Source organism: Dendrobates tinctorius, unplaced genomic scaffold (genome assembly GCF_039654945.1).
Source record: "Dendrobates tinctorius isolate UK_male_01 unplaced genomic scaffold, ASM3965494v1 ptg000028l, whole genome shotgun sequence".
NCBI lineage: Eukaryota > Metazoa > Chordata > Amphibia > Anura > Dendrobatidae > Dendrobates > Dendrobates tinctorius.
Window position 1 is genome coordinate 55,686,343 of NW_027361696.1, and position 21,744 is coordinate 55,708,086.

At 51.0% G+C, this 21,744-nt stretch overlaps 1 protein-coding gene and 1 long non-coding RNA gene across 3 annotated transcripts in view; one reads left to right on the forward strand and one right to left on the reverse strand.

Moving 5' to 3' along the window:
- LIPE (lipase E, hormone sensitive type) overlaps positions 1–19,071 on the reverse strand; it is a 35,601-nt gene extending 16,530 nt beyond the window's left edge. Inside the window, exon 1 of one of the 2 annotated variants that reach the window (XM_073570763.1) lies at positions 18,916–19,071. In XM_073570763.1, coding sequence (XP_073426864.1) covers positions 18,916–18,970 — 55 coding nt within the window. In that variant the 5' untranslated portion in view covers positions 18,971–19,071. The remainder of the gene's footprint in view (positions 1–18,915) is intronic. The other variant, XM_073570764.1, reaches the window with a different exon arrangement.
- Positions 19,059–21,744, forward strand: part of LOC141085416 (uncharacterized) — a 213,887-nt gene continuing 211,201 nt past the window's right edge. The window contains exon 1 of the long non-coding RNA XR_012231293.1: positions 19,059–19,161. This is a non-coding gene — a long non-coding RNA (uncharacterized lncRNA). The remainder of the gene's footprint in view (positions 19,162–21,744) is intronic.

Sequence of the window (21,744 nt, forward strand, 5' to 3'; positions counted from 1 at the left end):
GTTCCTCCAACTGCCCCATCCACAAGAACATAGACCTGGCCACCGAGGTGGCTGCTATGTTGGCCCTAATAAGAGCCGCTGACGTCTCCCATGTTCTCTTTAACAAGACGTCCGCCTTCCTATCCATCGGGTCTCGGAGACCTGATGAGTCCTCGAATGGGATGGCCGTCTTTTTGGTAACCTTGGCGACTGGGACATCTATTTTAGGGACTTCCTCCCATGCCAGTGTTTCCTCGGGATCAAAAGGCAGTCTATTCTTAAAGTCTCGGGAGAGTATCAACCGACGCTCTGCCTCTTTCCACTCCTCCTGGACCATTGTTTTGATGTGTTCACTTACGGGGAACACTACCTGTTTCCGGGCCACTAGTCCTCCTAACATTAAGTCCTGTCTTGACTGTGGTTTAGGGACTTCCTCTATTTGCATAGTATTTCTGACTGCCTGGACCAACTCGTCCATGTCCTCCAGTCTGAACAGGTACTTCCTGCTCTGATCCTGTCTATCCCCCAGGATCTCGCCTTCTTCCTCCTGATCTGAATCCCGGAAGTCGGACTCCTCGCTAGGGCTTGCTTCAGACACTGGATCTGCTTCCCACCTTGGACGCTTGCGACTCGGCCCTGGGCTGGGGGACTGACGCCGTGTGAGGCTGGCTGTAGAGGCCTGAACTTCCTCCCTTATTAGGGATATCATTTCGGCAAGAAGGGATGGCTGTTCCTCGCCTATGACCCTTGAGGTACAGGGTCCGCAAAAGGTCTTGTTATAGGTGTCTGGCAGCTTTACCCTGCATACGGGGCATCGGACCGATTTGGAGGTGGCTTTTGCAGGGTCCTTCACCCCCGAGGGGGATTCTGCCGGGGTTCCCTTCTCCTAAAAATACAGAAGGGGCACCTACTCAGATCTGGGCTGTGAGGATGGGTGGGGGAAGGTGATCTGCGCTATGCGCACTTACCCCTCCACCTGCTGGAGCGTTGCCTTCCAACCTGCACGATCCTGCAGAGAGCTGTGGACCTCTGGAGCGCACGCCCGGGATTCAAAGCCGGCGTGTGACGTCACCGGATGTGACGCGCGACCTCTCGCGATAGGCCGCCTCCTCCACTTCCTCCCGGCTGCTCCTGCGTGCGACCGTGCTCTGCTTCTACCCCGGTGCCCCCTCAGCCAGCCGCTTGCAGGGAACCGCACCCCCGCCTGCTATGGGGGTCTGTTGGAGCCGTCTCCCAGCGCTGACCTCGCCCCCGTTGGAGCCATCCTGCGGGCGCTCGGCCCACCGCCTGCAGGGGCCTGACCTCCGCCTGTCATGGCGCTGTGGAGCCCAGCACCGACTGCGCCATCCCTCTGCCGATGCCCGCTCAGCCAGCCGCCTGCGGGAAGCCGACCCTCGCCTGCTATGGCGGTGAGTCCTGGAGCCAAGAGCCTCCCATAGGGAGGAACGGCTCCCTCCAGGAGCGTCGTCCTGCTCCTGGCCTTTGGAGCAGAGGGACTCCCCATCGGAGAGTTTCGTTCCCGGGACCTCTTGACAGGGGAAGGCTTGGACTGGCCGCACGATCCCCTGAGCCCCACCGTTAAGTTCTCGTGTGTCCCTCCGTGCAGGGACAGGAAAAACACTGAGGGAGAGGGGGTGGGACATGACCTTTTAATCTCTTGTGTGCTTTCCTGTCCCTGTAAGGAGGAGGACGACGACGTCCTGGAAAAGGGGGCTGGCTTGGATATCAAAATGAGCAGTCAGCCACCCACCTTCTTCCTATAAATTGTCTGTGATAAGGGATAGCTTACCTATTAAAATGAGTAGTTAGTCAGCTCAATTTTCTGTATGTTGCTTATGAAAGAATGGGGCTGGTTTAGCTATTAAAATGAGCAGTAAGACTAATCCCTTCTCGCTATATACATTGGCTGTGCCAGAGAAGGGGAGTGGCTTAGCTATTAAAATGTGTAGTTAATCCCCTACCTTTCTATACAGTGGCTGTTAGAGAGAAGGGGGCTGGCTTAGGTACTAAAATATGTAATCAACTCCCTAACAGTCTACACAGTGGCTGTTTGAGAGGCTAGCTTAGCTATTAAAATAGGCAGCCAACTACGCCTATACCTCTCTATATATATTTAGCTGTTATTGAGAAGGGGGTTGGCTTCGCTATTAAAATTAGTAATAATCCAGCCCCCTTTTTAATACATTGCCCATGACAGCAAAGGAGGGTGGCTTAGATTTTAAAATGAGCAGTCATCCTGCATCCTTCTCTCTATATACATGGGCTGGGACAGAGAAGGGGGCTGGCTTAGCTATTAAAATGTATAGTCAACTAACTATCTTTCCATAAATTGGCTGTTAGTTAAGCCAGCTCCCTTCTCTCTAACAGCCAATTTATAGAAAGATAGTTGGTTGACTATACATTTTAATAGCTAAGCTACTCTCTCATATATATATATAGGCTGTGACAGAGAAGAGGGTTGGCTTGGCTATTAAAATGTATAGACAACCCCCTATCTTTCTATACATTGTCTGTTAGAGAGAAGGGGGCTGGCTCAACTATTAAAATGAACAGTCAGCAACCCTATCCTTCACTATATATTGTCTTTGAGAAGCAGTCTGGCTTATTAAAATGAGTGGTTAGTTAGCTTAGATGAAACAGAAAAGAGGGTTCTCTTCGCTATCTAGATGAGCAGCCAACCAGCCCCTTTCTCTTGGTATAAATTGGCTGTAATGAAAAATGGGACTGGTTTAGCTTTTAAAATGAGTCAGCCAGCCCCCTTCTCTCTATAGACATATATATATATATATATATATATATACACACACACACACACACATACATATAAATAGAGAGATTAAATAATCATCCCCCTCCTCTCACTATAAATTGGCTATGGCAAAGAAGGGGACTGGCTTGGCTATTAAAATGAGTAGTCAGCCACCTCCTTCTCTCTATAGATTGGCTGAGGTAGGGGATAGCTTAGCTACTAAAAGGAGTAAGCCAGCCCCCTTTTCTGTATGTCGTTAATGAAAGCGAATGGGGCTGGTTTAGCTATTAAAATGTGTAGTTGGCCAGGCACCTTTTCTATTCGTTGGACATGACAGCGAAGGGGGTTGGCTTAGATATTAAAATGAGCTCCCTTCTCTTTATATACATTGGTTGTGACAGTGAAGGGGGCTGGCACAGGCTATTAAAATGTGTAGTTAACCCCCTATCTTTCTATAAATTGGCTGTTAGAGAGAATGAGGCTGGCTTGGCTATTAAAAATGAACAGTCAGCCACCATTTCTTTATAAATTGGATGTGACAAGGGCTTGATTAGCTATTAAAATAGCCAGCCCCCTTTTCAATATGTTGTTTATGCCAGCGAAGGGGGCTTGGTTAGCGATTGATATGAGCAATAACCCTACACCCTATATACAGGGTGGGCCATGTATATGGATACACCTAAATAAAATGGGAATGGTTGGTGATAGCAACTTCCTGTTTGTGGCACATTAGTATATGGGAGGGGAGAAAACTTTTCAAGATGAGTGGTGACCATGGCTGCCATTTTGGATCAAACTATTTTTTTCAGTGATAAGAGGGTCATGTGACATTAAACTTATTGAGAATTTCGCAAGAAAAACAATGTTGTGATTAGTTTTAACGTATCTTTATTCTTTCATGAGTTATTTACAAATTTCCCTTTGTTGACAGCCATTGACATGTCGCAGGGGTTAACATGTGAGGAGCGGATAGAAATTGGGTTGATGTCTGGTGAACGCAGTACCCGGGTCATTGCAGCAGACTTCAATGCAAGACACCCAATGCAAGAAAACTGTCACCATTCCAATTTTATTTAGGCGTATCCATATAAATGGCCCACCCAAAAAAGTTTGCCTCATCACTGAACATAATGTTCTGTGTAAACTGAGGGTCCTGTTCCAATTTTTGTTTTGCCCATTCTGTAAATTCAGCGCAGACAATCCCTTTAAATCAGTCGGACATTCACGGTCACTGGAGAGAGAGTTTTCTTCCTTCTGGAGGATAACTGGAACAAAATGTCGCTTGTGGGCAAGATGCAACGATCGATCAATAACCAGTATCTACAGGGGTCTCTTAAATTGGCACCTTTAGTAACAATGGGACCCCCGTGTTCGGCACCGGCTTTCCTTGGCTGGCTTGGTCCTGCCTGGCACAAAACCATCACATGGTTGTAAGTGACAGCGTCCCCGGCTGGTGCTCCTCTCTGCTCACAGTGCCCTCTGCACAGAGTACGACAGCAGCCCGACCAGGACTCGAGCCAGGACATTTCTGCACTTTTATCAAGAAAAGCGGAGCATTGTCTTCCATCCAAAACAACAACAACATGCAGGAAACAACACAATGTGGGGGCACATACTTTCGTAGCATGTTTTTTGTAGCTTTTCTGACTATACACAATCCAACGCAACCACATTCACATTTCCCTAAGGAGATGTTAACTGGTAGAATACCACAACATCTATATGCCTTAAAGGGATTGTCAAGCAGAAAAAAAAAGGGGTCATCAGGGGGTAGGGAAAAAAATAACAGAAGTATTACTTACAAGGAGAGAAGAAAACTAAGTGGCACTCACCACTGGCACATTATTTTGCACTTTTTTAGTCCAAGGTTATATTCTACAGTTACAGGTGTTTCGCCTCCAATTATGCTTCATCTGGCGCTCAGAAGTGTCAATTACCTCCTCCTTGATCTTTGCATCCTTCACTGAGGCAATGACACAATCTCTGCAGCCAATTACTGGCGTTAGCAGTGGTGTGTCAGCATATAAAAACTGCTGGGGACCACCGGTGGATCTACTAGGTAAGTAATGCTCCTTTATTAGGCAACCCCCCCCCCTCCCCTTTTATAACAAGGGATTGTACTACAAGCCCGTCCCTCTTCAGGACCAGTGCCAATAGGAGAACCAAGTAACAGTCCCCGATTCATCGGATGTTTCTTACATGGATTTTGATGAAAATCGCGCAGAAATTGTGCGTGTCTTTTAGACAGGGACTGTCATAATTGATACCACTTTAACGTAAAATCTATTCTATTATTTCTAAACATTGTTTTTCAGTAATTACTTTGTATCTCTGTTCATACTGCACACACACACAAATGATACACCATTTGAAGGGTAAGTTTGCCCCTTCAGCAAGAAAATAGCCAAACAAACCACACATCCACAACTTGATCACAAAATACAGTTTAAACATTAATTTTCATAAACCTGCAGTAAGGAAAAATTACCTGCAGGTGGCACCACAGTACCCCAAAGCACACTACCACAAAGCTGCTTACAGACATCACAAACAAATCCAAACATTTGCCTTGGGGTCTTTCCAGCTTGCTCAAGTGCTTGACCAGCCTATTTCAGGCACATTGGAGGATTGCACACTTCGCTGCAGGTGAGGCATATATATATGCAAATACATTTGGAAACATGCACTGCTTTTTCGCTGATTACTTCGCCCCACACACCCAAATGATACACCATTTGAAAGGTAAACTTGCTCCCTTCAGCAAGAAAAGAGCCAAACAAACCACACATTCACAATTTTATCACTAAATACAGTTTAAACATTCATTTTCATAAACCTGCAGAAAGACACAATGACCTGCAGGTGGCACCTCAACCGGAAGACATTTTTTGGCCTTTACTTATCAAACCAATTTACTGTATTACCAATCTACATATATAAATACCTGTCTGTGGTGTGGTCATCATCTCATGAAATACATTTAGGCTCTGTGCCCACATTGCAGAAATGTTGCGGATATGACCGCAGCATTTCCACGACTCTCTGTCGCGGGTAAACCGCATGTGGAATTCGCATGCATTTTCCCGCAAAACACTAGCATTTTGCAAGCGTTTTTTAGCCTGCAGAATGCTAGCGCTTTCCAAGCATCGCTTAGAAAAGTGACAGGTTGGTCACACTTGTCAAGCATAGTGATTGACAAGTGTGACCACCTTTTTACGATTGATACTGCCTATGCAGCATCAATAGTAAAAGATAGAATATAAAAGATAAAAAAATAAATAGAGATATACTTACCCTCTTGTCGGCCCCCGAAGTTGTCCCGCTCCCAGGGATGCATTGCGAGAATCACCTCAGATTACGTAGCGGTCACTCGACCGTGACATCATCTGGGGTGATTCTTGCAATGCATCCCTGGGAACGGAAGATGCTGGCAGCGTGGCTGAGAGGCGGGACAACTCCGGGGGCCGACAGAAGGTGAGTATATAACTATTTTAATTCTATTTTTTACAGGGATATGGTACCCAGGGCATGGTGGAGAGTCTCCTCTCCTCCGAACCCTGGGTACCAACTGCACACTGAGCGCTCACTTTACGCATGGTGGGTATAGCCACATGCATAAAGTGAGTGTCTCAAAGTAATCCTATGGCGGCGGAATCGCTGCGATTCCGCAGAAATAATGAACATGCTGCGGATTTTAACGCTATGCGATTCCGACCAAAGTGCAAAAATTTTGCACAAGCCAAGCTAGTGATGATGAATTTGCCAGTTGCGTTTGGCCGTGTTCTCTCCGACTGAAGTTCTTGTTCACTTTTTGAAAAGAGTTGTCCAAAACTAAAATGTCAAATGCTGCAAAAAAATTTTTAGCGTTGCACAAAAATATTGCAAAATTTCATGTAGTTTTACGTTAGAATTGTGTAAAAAAAAAAAACTGATTAATCGAGGACTCGGTTTTTCTTTTACCTAAAGCTCAGCTAGAGACCGGGAACTTTCAGCGAAGGTGAGATATGGCTGACGTCCCAGGAGCTGCCTCAGATAAACATGAGAATGGCACCACCTGTTTATACAAGACGTGGTGGTGACACGCGGTTGGATAGTGGGTGAGCTGGGCACAAACACCCTTATTAAAACATGGCCAGAAGACTGCCGAAGGTTGGAGTCTAGGTTGGTCATGAGAGTCAATTTACTCCCAAGTCTCCACAGATCAGGTATTGAACTAAAACAAAAAGAGGGGAGAAGAAACCATATTTTTGGAGCCTGGGTAAATTTCCACTCTCTGCCTGAGCTTTCTGAACCCAGTTACAAGTCCAAGGCGAGAGAACGTTTGGTGCCTCTTTGGAGACTTTTCCTTCAGGCTGGAGCTGTAGACACCCCCATTCTTATATTAGGTTGTGGATGACCTTCTAATAAAGCTATAGCCCTAGTGATGTTTTAAGGCTCTATCATTTTGCCCAGTTCCTAGCTGAATAATGCCCTTACTTTTCACCACCCATATCTAGCTTAGGCCTGTTTCACACTTCTGTTTTTGACCAGTCAAAGTCCGCCGTTTTGCAAAAAAAACGAATCCGCCATTTTTTTGGCGGATCCGTTTTTTCCCCCATCGATTTGCATTACCGGCGGATCTTGACGGATGGCCATCCATTTTTTTGCGGATCCGTCAAATTTTTTGCGTCCGCCGACATGCCCGGACAGACCATGCAACGTTTTTTTTTTTTTGCTACAGTATCCGCATTTTATAGTGCGCATGCCCGGAGGAATGAAGTCAGCCGGAAATTTAACCCTGAAATCATTTCTGTCGGACAGAAAAAATCTCTCTCTCCTCCCCCCCCACAGGCTACGTTTCCTTTAAAATTCTTCATTCATCGGATCCGTTAAAAAAACGGTCCGGTGCCATCCGTTCACATCAGTTTTGCAACGGATCTGCTTTCCGGCATTTTGGCGGAATTTAACTGACACAAAAAACTGAAGTGTGAAACAGGCCTTAGGCTGTGTGCACACGCTGCGGATTTTGCTGCGGTTCCGCAGCGGTTTTGGCCGCTGCGGACCCGCAGCAGTTTTTGCTGCGGTGTACAGTACCATGATTCCCTATGGGAATCAAAAACCGCAGTGCAGACGGTGCGGAATTTTCCGCGCGGATTATCTGCGGTTTTCAATCCGCAGAAAGAATTGACATGTCAATTCTTTCTGCGGATTCTCCTGCGGGTTGCCATCTCTATTGAGGAGATGAAAAACCGCAGGGCAAAACCGCAGAGCAATCCGCAGGTAAAACCGCAGGTCTTTTGACCTGCGGTTTCACCTGCGGATTTTACAAAATCCGCGCGGATGAATCCGCACATAATCCGCAGCGTGTGCACACAGCCTTAAAGCCTTTGAACGTTTCACACAGATCTCCTGAGTAATGTTCTCTACACAGAGGTCGCATTAACGCCTGTCTGGGCGTCTATGACGCACAGGCAGGCGAAAAAACGCCTTCAGATTAGTACGACACGTCCACGGGACGCATTGTTCCAAGCTACAGTGGCGGCGGGGTTCAGATTGGAGCCGGCGGGAGCAGGAGGACGCTTGGATGACTCAGCGGTTCCCAGCTCTGTGACCGCGGCGAGAGATGCAGCTTCAGCGACTGTAGGAGTGACCAGAAAACCGGGGGAAGCAGCGATGAAGATATCCGAAGCTGCAGAGGAGGTCCGGTGTTTAGGGGAAGCGGCGGTGAGTCTGACAGCAGCTGCGGGAGCGGCCAGGAACCCGGGGGAGGCGGCGGTGATTTTGTCAGCGGCTGCAGAGGAGGTCGGATATACATGGGAGGCGGCGGTGAGTCTGTCGGTGGATGCGGGAGCTGCTGGGAATCCAGAGGAGGCAGCGGTGTCTTCAGCGGCTGCGGGAGCAGCCAGAAGACCGGAGAAAGCAGCGGTAAATTTAAAAATGGACGTGGGAGCGGCAGGGTGCATGGGGGAGGAAGCGGTGCTTTCTTCAGTGGCCGGGAGGTCGGGACAAGTGGCGGCAAATTTAAAAGTGGCTGCTGGACCAGCTGAGAGCATAAGGGAAGCAGCGGTCGTCTCTTTATTGGCTGCGGGAGCAGTCAGAGGAACGAGAGGAGTGGCGGTTAATTCAAATGTGGCTGCAGGAGCAGATAGGAGCATAAATAAGGAGACAATTATTGGAGCAGCCGGAAACTTGGTGGATACGGTGGGGGGCTCATTGGCTGCCACGGGAAAGAACATATGCTGGAGAGACATAGAGATGAGTGGCTCAGCAGCGGGTACGGGATTTGCTAAGATTTAGACTGACGCAGCGGCAGAACTGGCAGCGACGATAAGAGCAATCACACAACCAGCAGAGATAGGAACAGATGGGAGAGGGGCGCAGTATACTGCGGGGGGGAGGAGGAGGAGGAGAGGGGCGCAGTATACTGCGGGGAGGAGGAGGAGGAGGAGAGGGGCGCAGTATACTGCGGGGAGGAGGAGGAGGAGGAGAGGGGCGCAGTATACTGCGGGGAGGAGGAGGAGGAGGAGGAGAGGGGCGCAGTATGCTGCGGGGAGGAGGAGGAGGAGGAGAGGGGCACAGTATACTGCGGGGAGGAGGAGGAGGAGGAGAGGGGCGCAGTATACTGCGGGGAGGAGGAGAGGGGCGCAGTATACTGCGGGGAGGAGGAGGAGGAGGAGGAGAGGGGCGCAGTATACTGCGGGGAGGAGGAGAGGGGCGCAGTATACTGCGGGGAGGAGGAGGAGGAGGAGGAGAGGGGCGCAGTATACTGCGGGGAGGAGGAGGAGGAGGAGAGGGGCGCAGTATACTGCGGGGAGGAGGAGGAGGAGGAGAGGGGCGCAGTATACTGCGGGGAGGAGGAGGAGGAGGAGAGGGGCGCAGTATACTGCGGGGAGGAGGAGGAGGAGGAGAGGGGCGCAGTATGCTGCGGGGAGGAGGAGGAGGAGAGGGGCGCAGTATACTGCGGGGAGGAGGAGGAGGAGGAGAGGGGCGCAGTATACTGCGGGGAGGAGGAGGAGGAGAGGGGCGCAGTATACTGCGGGGAGGAGGAGGAGGAGGAGAGGGGCGCAGTATACTGCGGGGGGGAGGAGGAGGAGGAGAGGGGCGCAGTATACTGCGGGGGGGAGGAGGAGGAGGAGAGGGGCGCAGTATACTGCGGGGGGGAGGAGGAGGAGGAGAGGGGCGCAGTATACTGCGGGGGGAGGAGGAGGAGGAGGAGAGGGGCGCAGTATACTGCGGGGGGGAGGAGGAGGAGGAGGAGAGGGGCGCAGTATACTGCGGGGGGGAGGAGGAGGAGGAGAAGAGGGGCGCAGTATACTGCGGGGGGGAGGAGGAGGAGGAGGAGAGGGGCGCAGTATACTGCGGGGGGGAGGAGGAGGAGAGGGGCGCAGTATACTGCGGGGAGGAGGAGGAGGAGAGGGGCGCAGTATACTGCGGGGAGGAGGAGGAGGAGAGGGGCGCAGTATACTGCGGGGAGGAGGAGGAGGAGAGGGGCGCAGTATACTGCGGGGAGGAGGAGGAGAGGGGCGCAGTATACTGCGGGGAGGAGGAGGAGGAGGAGAGGGGCGCAGTATACTGCGGGGAGGAGGAGGAGGAGGAGAGGGGCGCAGTATACTGCGGGGAGGAGGAGGAGGAGAGGGGCGCAGTATACTGCGGGGAGGAGGAGGAGGAGGAGAGGGGCGCAGTATACTGCGGGGAGGAGGAGGAGGAGAGGGGCGCAGTATACTGCGGGGAGGAGGAGGAGGAGAGGGGCGCAGTATACTGCGGGGAGGAGGAGGAGAGGGGCGCAGTATACTGCGGGGAGGAGGAGGAGGAGAGGGGCGCAGTATACTGCGGGGAGGAGAGGGGCTCACTGACCAATTTTAATTCATACAAATTGCGTACTCCTCCGCGGTGAAAACTACTGCTCAAATATTGGGAGGAGTATTTTTACTCCTCTGAAAAATATGTAGCGCGACCTCTGTCTCTACCACACATTCTCTGGCAGGACATTAAACCTTGTTACTAGGAAGCCTCGAGACCGAACAGAACTTCCCCTACTCCCGGAACAAGACATTTTTGACTATCAACACATTCCCGTTTCCAGCTGTCCCACGAAACGAGCAGGACAACAGGGGTGCCCTCTGTACACAAAGACCATATGGGCGAAACACGTGCGAGCTTAGAGAATAACCCGAGCCCATGAATCAGTAGATGGAATAACAGCACGGGATCGCTTGGCAAGATGATATGAACAGCATAAAAACAAGAACAACAACAGTTCTCATGATGGATCTGAAATAATGGAACACAAGACAAGATGACTAATCAATACATAGGGTCACAATAGACTAACCATTAAGACCAAAGCCACCTATTCGTGTTAGACCAGTGTTCCTCAACTTTGGTCCTCAAAAGCCACCAACAGATCATGTTTTCAGGATTTCCATAGTATGGACTAGCGGCGGCCACATGGACTATATATGTGATGTCATCAATGTAGGACTGGTGGGACCACTGAAGCAGTGTCAATGGTGAGTTAGGGTTCATTCAGATGTCCTATATTTTTCTGGTCCGCGAGAATCAGATTTTCAGTAGTGTTTGTCCTTTATATCAGTTTTTCTCTTCAGGGTTTTTTTTGTGCAAAAGAAGATTTCCCAAGTTTATTCTATTGAACAAACTTGAAAACTGGAAGCTGTTCGAATTATTACATTGACAAATTTGACCCTAGGAGATCAAAAAATGGCCAAGTCTCCTACATGTGAACACCTTCAAATGCTATCATAAGACTATAGTGTGTCTCTGCTCTATCCAGGAAAAAAGCGGACAGAACAAGCATGGTTCCATGGGGACAGTGATGGGTGTTTGAGTCCACAGGCGCCTCCTTCACAAAAGCAGGTTTGCAGGTGGCAGTGACAAGCGCGTGAGTCTGGAGGAGCCTACTTCATATGTGGGTCTGCAAGTGCCAGTGACAAGTGTGAGTCTGGAGGTGCCAGCAACGAGGGGGCTAGTCCAGAGGCGGCTCCTTCACGCAAAAGGGTCTGGAAGCACAAACGTCAAGTGCGTAAGTCCAAAGGTGCCTTTTTCATTTTGTGAGTCTGGAGATGCCGACGACGAGTGCACAAGTCTGGAGGCAGCTCCTTCACGCATGCGAGTTCGGAGGTGCAAGTGACAATGCGCGAGTCGGGAGGTGCCTTCTTGACGCAAATGGATTCAAGTTCGCCAGCAATGTGCAAATTCAGAGGCGCTTCCTTCACGCAAGCGAGTCTCGAGGTGCCATTGATGAGTTAGCTAGTCCAGAGGCACCTTCTTCGTGCACGCGGGTGGCAGTACTGAGTGCGCGAGTCTGGAGGCGCCTCTTTCACGCAAGCGGGTCTAGAAGTGCTATCAACGAGGGTGAGTCTGGAGACGCCTCCTTCATGCATGCAATTCCAGAGGGGCCAACGACAAGTACTCAAGTCTGGAGACGCCTCCTTCACGCATGCAGGTCAGCAGGTGCAAGTGAGTCTGGAAGTGCCTCCTTCACGCATGCAGGTCAGCAGGTGCAAGTGAGGAGTGTGTGAGTCCGGAGGTGCCTCCTTCACGCATGCAGGTCAGCAGGTGCAAGTGAGTCCGGAAGTGCCTCCTTCATGCATGCAGGTCAGCAGGTGCAAGTGAGGAGTGTGTGAGTCCGGAAGTGCCTCCTTCACGCATGCAGGTCAGCAGGTGCAAGAGAGTCCGGAAGTGCCTCCTTCACGCATGCAGGTCAGCAGGTGCAAGTGAGTCCGGAAGTGCTTCCTTCACGCATGCAGGTCAGCAGGTGCAAGTGAGTCCGGAGGTGCCTCCTTCACGCATGCAGGTCAGCAGGTGCAAGTGAGTCCGGAAGTGCCTCCTTCACGCATGCAGGTCAGCAGGTGCAAGTGAGTCCGGAAGTGCCTCCTTCACGCATGCAGGTCAGCAGGTGCAAGTGAGTCCGGAAGTGCCTCCTTCACGCATGCAGGTCAGCAGGTGCAAGTGAGTCCGGAAGTGCCTCCTTCACGCATGCAGGTCAGCAGGTGCAAGTGAGTCCGGAAGTGCCTCCTTCACGCATGCAGGTCAGCAGGTGCAAGTGAGTAGTGTGTGAATCCGGAGGTGCCTCCTTCACGCATGCAGGTCAGCAGGTGCAAGTGAGGAGTGTGTGAATCCGGAGGTGCCTCCTTCACGCATGCAGGTCAGCAGGTGCAAGTGAGGAGTGTGTGAATCCGGAGGTGCCTCCTTCACGCATGCAGGTCAGCAGGTGCAAGTGAGGAGTGTGTGAATCTGGAGGTGCCTCCTTCACGCATGCAGGTCAGCAGGTGCAAGTGAGGAGTGTGTGAATCCGGAGGTGCCTCCTTCACGCATGCAGGTCAGCAGGTGCAAGTGAGGAGTGTGTGAGTCCGGAGGTGCCTCCTTCACACGTGCAGGTCCGGAAGCTACACCTCGATGCTCTCAATGCTTAGAGGTGTAACTGAGTGCAACTGATGATGGCTGGGCACTGTTTTATACATTATTGCACCCTTACCATGTACCCTCCCTGATCTATCCATGTGAGCTGCCCACATAACAGTCCTAATAAAACAGGCAGCAATTCATAGTATAGTAATCGTCCCGCACAATCACTACTGCTGTCACTAGCAGCGGATATCAGGTTGCCAGGGCGCCCTGATGCAGATTGTTTCCATGCCCCCTCCGCATCCCTGTAACTCATCTTGTAATACGATGTGGTCCTATTAGATAAGAAGCCTGCAAATGAATCCGCTCAAAACGGCTGCAAAAGAAATGGATACTGCAAAAGGGAAAAAAAAAACAAAAAAAAAAACAAACTATAATGTGACTCCGTGATGTGTGGGGATCAGGCAAGAAATCGGCAGGAGATTTCGGGTACATTCATAACTGGCAGATTTGTTGCAAAGATTTCTGTGACATTTCTGCAATCGAAAAAAAAAAAAAAAATGAAGCAGTAGAAAAACGTGTGGTTTTCTTTACAGAAGTACTGTCGATCTGTAGCCGCCCCGTGTAAACATACCGTAAGACTAAGGCGGCATCAGAGAAAACCTTCCCACTGTCACACTGGTACCAGGGTCAGGTGAGGATACGCTAAGGACATGTTCAGAGTTTTGTGATGTGAACTTTTGAACTTTTAAGATCCACAATAAAAACAGCTGGAAGCTAAATATTGCACCGCGGGGAAAAAAAAAAAAAAAAAGCAATGTCACTTTTCTTTTAAAAGGGCGTTCTTCAATGAACTGGACTTTAAAATCTAAAAGGTGAAACTGTGAAAAGCGGCTTAGAAAAAAAAACGCGTCTGGACTAAATACCTCACCGAAAAATCATAAGGAATAAGCAAAGATGTAGTTTGTTTCTGCGGATCTCCCATTGAAATTAACAGGAGACTCAGAGGATTTAAAAAAAAAAAAAAAAATTGTGAACATATCCTTATTTTTTGGCACAAAAGAACAATCTGCCTTTTTTTTCCTTTTAATACTTTTGTTTTTTTCTCTAGTGCGAAAATGTGGCGACTCCGCACTTTAGGCGGCTGCGATCCTACATGCCTTAGGTTTTATTTTTTAGGTACCGTAATATAGTACAGGACATGTACAGACACGTCACGGGGTCACGGCAGAGGTGTCCGCCGGGCATTAGTGTAGGGGCTGACAGATCGTCACGTGCGCAGGACCCGGCAATCTGGATATTTTCAGAGCAATGCGCCATTTTACGGAATATTTCTCTGTACCTCGTTGATGTCAATGGGGGTCAGCTTTTCCATTAAAAAAAAAAAAAAATACTATAAAAACCAGAATGGCAAAAGCAGTTATGGCCCAAGGGTCCCAAGCGTCCAATGATCTCCAGGTAACGGAGCCGCTCTATGAGAAATCTGCATATAATATACACCCAGAAAGCAAATTTACCAAAAAATGTAAAAAAAAATAAATAAATAAAAAGGCCCCGATCTAAGAGAAGGAGTAGATATAATATGGCAGAGGAGGTGACGCAGGGGTACACGGCTACTTACAGTGACGATCTGCAGACACCGGGAGGACTGACTGCTCCATGCTGGTGGTGAGTGTGAAGGGTCAGTGGCAGCCAATGATCAGAGGGTCAGGGGTGGTGTGATGGGCCGGCCGCTCGCTCCATGGGAGGGGGATGGGACAGGAGGCTCTTTGTAGTCATAAGACCAGTGACAATGAGAGGATGGGAGTGATCAATAACGCCGCGCTGATCAATGCAACGACAAATTCCGAAATATCAGAAAATTCTGGCAATGCGGTCACAAGCGAGTCCTCGCTCAGGCTTCATGCACACGCGGCAGATTTCATGCATCTATTCATGCAAGAAGCAGACTCATCCGCTTTGCAGGTAACTGGGCGAAATCACCGACTTTGCGGCAAAAAAAAAATCTGCAGTTACAAAATCAATAGAGCAAATAGGAAACTGCATAAATCTCTTTGTGATCAGAGCCCCCCGGACCAGGTCGCCTCCGTGAAGCACCCCAACATCATTTACCAGCCTGAAGCTCCATGTCTGCGGCGGCCGCTCCGTCCCGCTCCACGTCTCCAGCCATTTTCTCAGAAGAGTGATGATGAATATTGTATACAAGGCTGGAACCGAAGATGGCGGATCGGGTGACCGCGTGCGGATATCCGACACCTGCGCCACCGCGAAGAGGGTGATGCCACATATGAAGCAGCGAGAGGTGATGATTACACCACTGCGGTATTACGGGCGAGCGTGCACGTCACAATCACGCTTCCTCACCCTTATAGAGATAGCTCTGACATTACAGGTACAACAGGGGTCTGCCCGGTCCTGAGAACGGGGGAGCCACAGCGCTGATGCCGCCATACGTCCCCCTTTCCGTAAATGGGTCTGATGCTGCAATAAAGGTGACACAATGCGAAACCAGTGCTAGAATTCTCACTTCAATCCTAAAGTGATGTCTAATCCTTAAGGGGTTGTCCGGTCACAGCATACCGACATCCTATCCACATCAATATAGGATTTCCAAGAAACCCACCGATCAGCCATCACGATATCCGGTGGACACCGTATATAAACACGTAGACAGATCTGCACAACTCCATTCAGAGTGTAGCAGTCGCTGCCGGGTCCTGCAGATCAGATCCTACTCTTTAGTGTTCAGCTGTCAGACGTCAGAGCGATACACAGTCGATAGGTCGGGTTTGTTGGGCATCCAATGGGTAGGTCATCAATATGTGACCTATCAACCACCTGTCGACCCCCCCATCATCTACCCATCACAAGCAAAAATCCAATATGCCCGAATCTTCTCTCTGCCGACATCTGCCATCAAGGTAACCTTTACACACTCTTGGTCAACCGCTGTGCAACTACAACCCCCAGCATGCCCTGACAGGTGGCACTAACAACAGCTGACCCCCCAACATCCTGCAGAATGGCCAAAGTCCAAGGAGAAGCCCGACGCTTCCCAGGAAGGATATCTCTGCGGTTGTGAAACTGTGGGATTCAGCCTTGGAGCTGCGGACATGGTGGCGTCATTCCCGGCTCTGCTACATCACACTGATTCATCCGCTGTAATCTCGTCTCTGGATCTGGGCTGAGCGGGTCTCAGCCAACGACAGGCAACGAGCGATGGCGGCACATACCTTGTCCGGTCCGCACCTGTTCTGGAGGTGCCGATGCTTTCCTAGCACCATGTGGCGGTATGTCAGCCGTGAACCCTACTATTCCAAGCTACCCAGTGCGCGCCAGAGCATTAACCCCCGAATTATCAGCCAATATTTCCTTTTTACGACAGTCATTAAAGGGTGTTACGTCAAGTCCCCCGCAGATGTTCTGTGCTACATACCCTGGAGCGGGTGCATGGTTATCCAATGGCGGTCACCTGATTTAACCCTTTAATGGAAGCAGTAGCTTCCACTATAGAGACAGGACTGGGGTGCGGGGGAGCTCCTGAGGAATCAGAAGACCCTAATTGGTGGCATTCAGATGGGCAATTTTTAACCAAGCCCGGTTTATCATTCACTCTAAGCCCGGTTGCAAGATTTGGCACATTTAATATTTTGCTCCTTATTCCAAATTTATTAAACAGCGCATGCCTCTCAAAGGGGTATACCAGCGGCAAAAGTTCACAGGCTATGTGACGACTTCTAGATCAGTGGGGTCCAACTATTAGAATTGGAATGGAGCGGACATGCAACCACTCCTCCAATCCTTCTCCATGGGACTGCCGAGGCAGCCAAGTACAGAGCCCCTGGTGGTCTCAGAGAATGAATGGAGCAATGGTGGCACTCTGCTCGGGCCAAAATCCTTGGGTGCCCCAGCAGTTGGATCTCCATCAATTTAGTGGATAGGTGATAACATATACTAATAAGAATGATGGATCCCCTCTAGGATGGCGCCACCTAGCGGACAAATTGCACAATGACAGAAGACTGCACTCTCCCGAATCCTGCTGTTATCCTCATCGCAATCAGTGAGCAAAGCCGACCCGACCGTAATCTGCTCGCGCCGGAGGGCGGAGACCCCCGACATATCACAATCACACAGTGACAGATGCAGAAGTATTCACCCCGCTGCAACTTTTCTATAAGCATCAATATAAGTGCTGCGACCAGGCGACAGGATTGACCGCAAAAATCACAGCTATAAACTGGTGAATGGCGGGTCGCAGACGTGACATATAGCTCTATGGGGGTAAACGTCAGTAATGGGGGCTCCAATTTGCCACTCTTACGGGGGGTTACAGTGACGGAACTTTTGGGGTATGCGATCACAGGTCAGGAATTATGGGGGACACTGCGGCTTACGTTATAGAGGGCTGACCAGACATTATAGGGGCACTGTAGCGACTGCTGAGATGGGGGTCACTTATAAGAGGGGCACAGAGGGGATCACTGCTGCTGGGGCACTAACCAGGGCAGTACGGGCATTGTGGTGTGGTGTTCCTTAAAGTGGTGGCCCCCGGTATGGGGGGGGGGGGGCACTGCGAGGGAGAAGGTCCCCGGTATGGGGGGGGGGGGGCACTGCGGGGGGGGAGAAGGTCCCCGGTATGGGGGGGGCACTGCGTGCGGGGGGAGAAGGCCCCCGGTATGGGGGGGGGGGGCACTGCGAGGGAGAAGGTCCCCGGTATGGGGGGGGGGGGGGCACTGCGGGGGGGGAGAAGGTCCCCGGTATGGGGGGGGGGGCACTGCGGGGGGAGAAGGTCCCCGGTATGGGGGGGGGGGGGGGCACTGCGGGGGGAGAAGGTCCCCGGTATGGGGGGGGGGGCACTGCGGGGGGGAGAAGGTCCCCGGTATGGGGGGGGGGGCACTGCGGGGGGGAGAAGGTCCCCGGTATGGGGGGGGGGGGCACTGCGGGGGGGAGAAGGTCCCCGGTATGGGGGGGGGGGGCACTGCGGGGGGGAGAAGGTCCCCGGTATGGGGGGGGGGGCACTGCGGGGGGGAGAAGGTCCCCGGTATGGGGGGGGGGGCACTGCGGGGGGGAGAAGGTCCCCAGTATGGGGGGGGGGGGGGAGCACTGCGGGGGGAGAAGGTCCCCGGTATGGGGGGGGGGGGAGCACTGCGGGGGGAGAAGGTCCCCGGTATGGGGGGGGGGGGGCACTGCGGGGGGGAGAAGGTCCCCGGTATGGGGGGGGGGGGAGCACTGCGGGGGGAGAAGGTCCCCGGTATGGGGGGGGGGGGGGCACTGCGGGGGGGAGAAGGTCCCCGGTATAGGGGGGGGGGGGGCACTGCGGGGGGAGAAGGTCCCCGGTATGGGGGGGGGGGGGGCACTGCGGGGGGAGAAGGTCCCCGGTATGGGGGGGGGGGGCACTGCGGGGGGGAGAAGGTCCCCGGTATGGGGGGGGGGGGCACTGCGGGGGGAGAAGGTCCCCGGTATGGGGGGGGGGGCACTGCGGGGGGAGAAGGTCCCCGGTATGGGGGGGGGGCACTGCGGGGGGGAGAAGGTCCCCGGTATGGGGGGGGGGCACTGCGGGGGGAGAAGGTCCCCGGTATGGGGGGGCACTGCAGCAGTTAGTCACTTGGGGGCACAATGGTGGTCGCCCACTTGATGCAGTCGCTATCATTAGGGTGAGGCACTTGCCCCCTGTCGGAGCCCAGAGTACAATGTGGCAGCAGGACATGCCGGACACACAGCAGCACAGAGGAATCAGACCCCGGAGCTACATGACAGCCGCTCCCCGCACACACAGGCGCCGCCACATTACTGCTCATCGGCGGCCGCCTGGGACAACGCTGCTGCTCCCGTTAACTCACTTGCATGTCCGTTTCTCTCCGCTCCATCTTCCTCCTCCTCCCCGGCAGACGCCATCTTGCAGTGCCGTCATCGAACAACTGACAGGGCGACCACGCCTTTTCCTCAAACCCTGTCCAGGGTAATCACATGAGTGACAGGTGTCGTGTGTGCGGCGGCTGTGATAGGGCGGTGACGACTGGAGAGTGACCTAGGGGCGGGGCCAGGACGGCCGCCTAGATACGGCATCTCACTGAGCTGCATCACAGGTAATACTGTCTCCCATAGCAACCACCAGTCTAGGCTGCTATGGGAAACAATTGTTTCTGTAGTGACTGTAGTGATACTTCAGGTTCATTACTGGGACATTTTTCACTTTTGCGCTTTAGTTTTTCTTTTTTTTTTTTTCTCTTGGCAGCTTTTCCCTGCACCGATAAATTAATTTGATATTTTAATAGATCTGTTTGTTATGATGATCTCGAATAGGCTTATTTATTATTTAACTTTTTTTTATTTTTATTTTTTTTTTATTATTGATTTATTATTTTATTGCCCTTTTGGGTACCTGAACCTGCAGTCTAGCGCCGCTCCAGGTGATTGACAGGACTCACGGACTGGGCAGATCCAGCTGGGGGCGGCACCGCACTAGTCTGGTCTCTGATCTGATCTTTAATGTATTCCTCCAATGAAATACTGGCGCGTTTCAGAAAATAATATCCTTGTATGCGATCGTGGAGCCGGACTCTTAATTTATGCTTCTCATGCTTTGGGCTGCTTGAATCAGATGATAGATTCCCTTTAAATGTCACTGTCAGTGATTGACAGTGGCATCTAAATGGCTGAACAGCAATGATCGGAGCTAGATGTGATCCTTGCTGAATGCTGGCTGTATAACACAGCTGGCATCTGATCGGCAATGCTGTGGAGATCCATCACATAAAGGACGTTGGCAGCATGCAATAGACCATAGTGACATATTTTCGGAATTCTCCAGGATTGCGGAGGGATTCTGCTCATTGAAAGGTCCAGGAGATCCACAGAGTTGTGTTCCCCATTGATCTCTAGGCAATAGGTTGACCACAGGTTCTGCATCTGTAACAGTGGTGGAAGATAATGGATTACTCCCTGACACTCAAGGATGAAATGTATTTGTATGTGGTAAAGGTATAATGCCCCATGGGGCTGCAGTTAGCTGGGACAGGGTTAACTAAAGTGGCCAGCCCAGTTGGGAGGGGGATCATCATCTGAGTCTTAGGGATAGAGCCAGGAAGAGAAAAGTCAGTCAAGTCAATGTGAAGACAGTAGTGAGTAAGCTGCAGGACTTTTGGCTGCTAGGGACGTGAGCTTAATATTGAGGGCAGTGGATTGTTGCAAATACCCATCCGTGTTTTTCCATCTAATGTCCAAGGGCAACCTCGAGATGGACGTCGGGGGCCAGGGGCACACTCAGCTTGTAAAAGTACAGGAAAAGAGCTGAGTTCGGATTCTCACATGGCCTCCTATGTACTTTTGGTGGCAGACTGGGGTCAGCATGAGCACTCCAACTATACACCATAAACAACAGTGCTTTGTGGGTCCTGACTTTTTACTTTCATAGCTGTGTCTCTTGTTGCTCCTGCAAAGAATCTAGTGAGAAGGAAAAATACTTGTCACAGACCAGAGATCTCTTTCTTTTCAGGAGGAAGGTGATCTTGGACTTCCACCTGGATGAAGTCCCAGTGCCCTGCTCTCTGGTTCAGGGTAGCAGGGAGCAAAGAAAGCCAGCAACTACCCATGATTTCACCATTTGGCCACGGGTAAGGAGATGTTGCCTAAGTAACAGTGACGTGCCCTCATTTCCACCTTTGGCCCATATGGAGAGTTGACTGGAGTGAGAGATGAAGTTCCTGAGGCTGCAAAGCAAAGAGGTCACAGATGTAAAACCTAGGGTGAGTGGATGTCCAGGGAGGTAATTACCACAGTTGGCTGCAGGATCTTCAGTAACCTCTGTATTTTTTAAGATGCCGGGAGAGTTTGAAGTAGATTCAGGAGCTACTTTGCTGTACCAATCTAATGATAGACTGAGCCTCCAAGAAGCAGAAGCCAGAAGTTCAAAGCCCAAGTACAGAAACTGAGGGATGGGAGGAACACTCTGGTACAGCGGAGGACCTTCTTCCTGGAGGGTAGTGTGCTCTTTAAAGAGAAGCAGAAAACATAAGGCTCTCTGAAATTGCACAGATAGCCTAGGTTGTGGTGGAAAATGAGGCTGGACATCATGACAAGAAGGGAAGAGAATATCTGCGAGTCTCCATCTGGAACGTTTTTTACGGTCTTCTTCAGAAGTAGTGATAAGGAGAGCAACATTTTGCATGGATTACTTATGGCTCAGATATACTAGCTCGAGTCTCCAATGAGGACCTCTCTTTTGGGGGTAACCTACCTGATGGCATTCCTGGAGGGAAGAAAATGAAAAAAAGACATGAAGACAACAGTGCAGGAGTTGAGACTGGTCATTGTTCCTCACTATGTGCTCTTGGCCACCTGAAAAGTTACCATAAGGTATTAGCCCCATTAGTGTCACTAACTTATGCTTTAAAGAGGACCCAGAGAGTAGGAGCAGGGAGAGGAAATTTAAGATGGCAGAGACAGATCAATGGGTGTCCAATCCTGGGGCACTGGTGCTGATGGCTGTTCCCCTTTTGGAGGGGTTTGTTCAGCAAGAGGTGCAACAGGTGTCGTGTGAAGCCAGTGAGATGACCGGTGCTGGGACATCTTCTCCATGTTGATGTAGTGTCACTGCTAAAAGCCTTAGAAAGTCTAGAGTCAATGATGGGAGTGGGAATGCATGATATAATGGGTTGGATGGTAGGAGT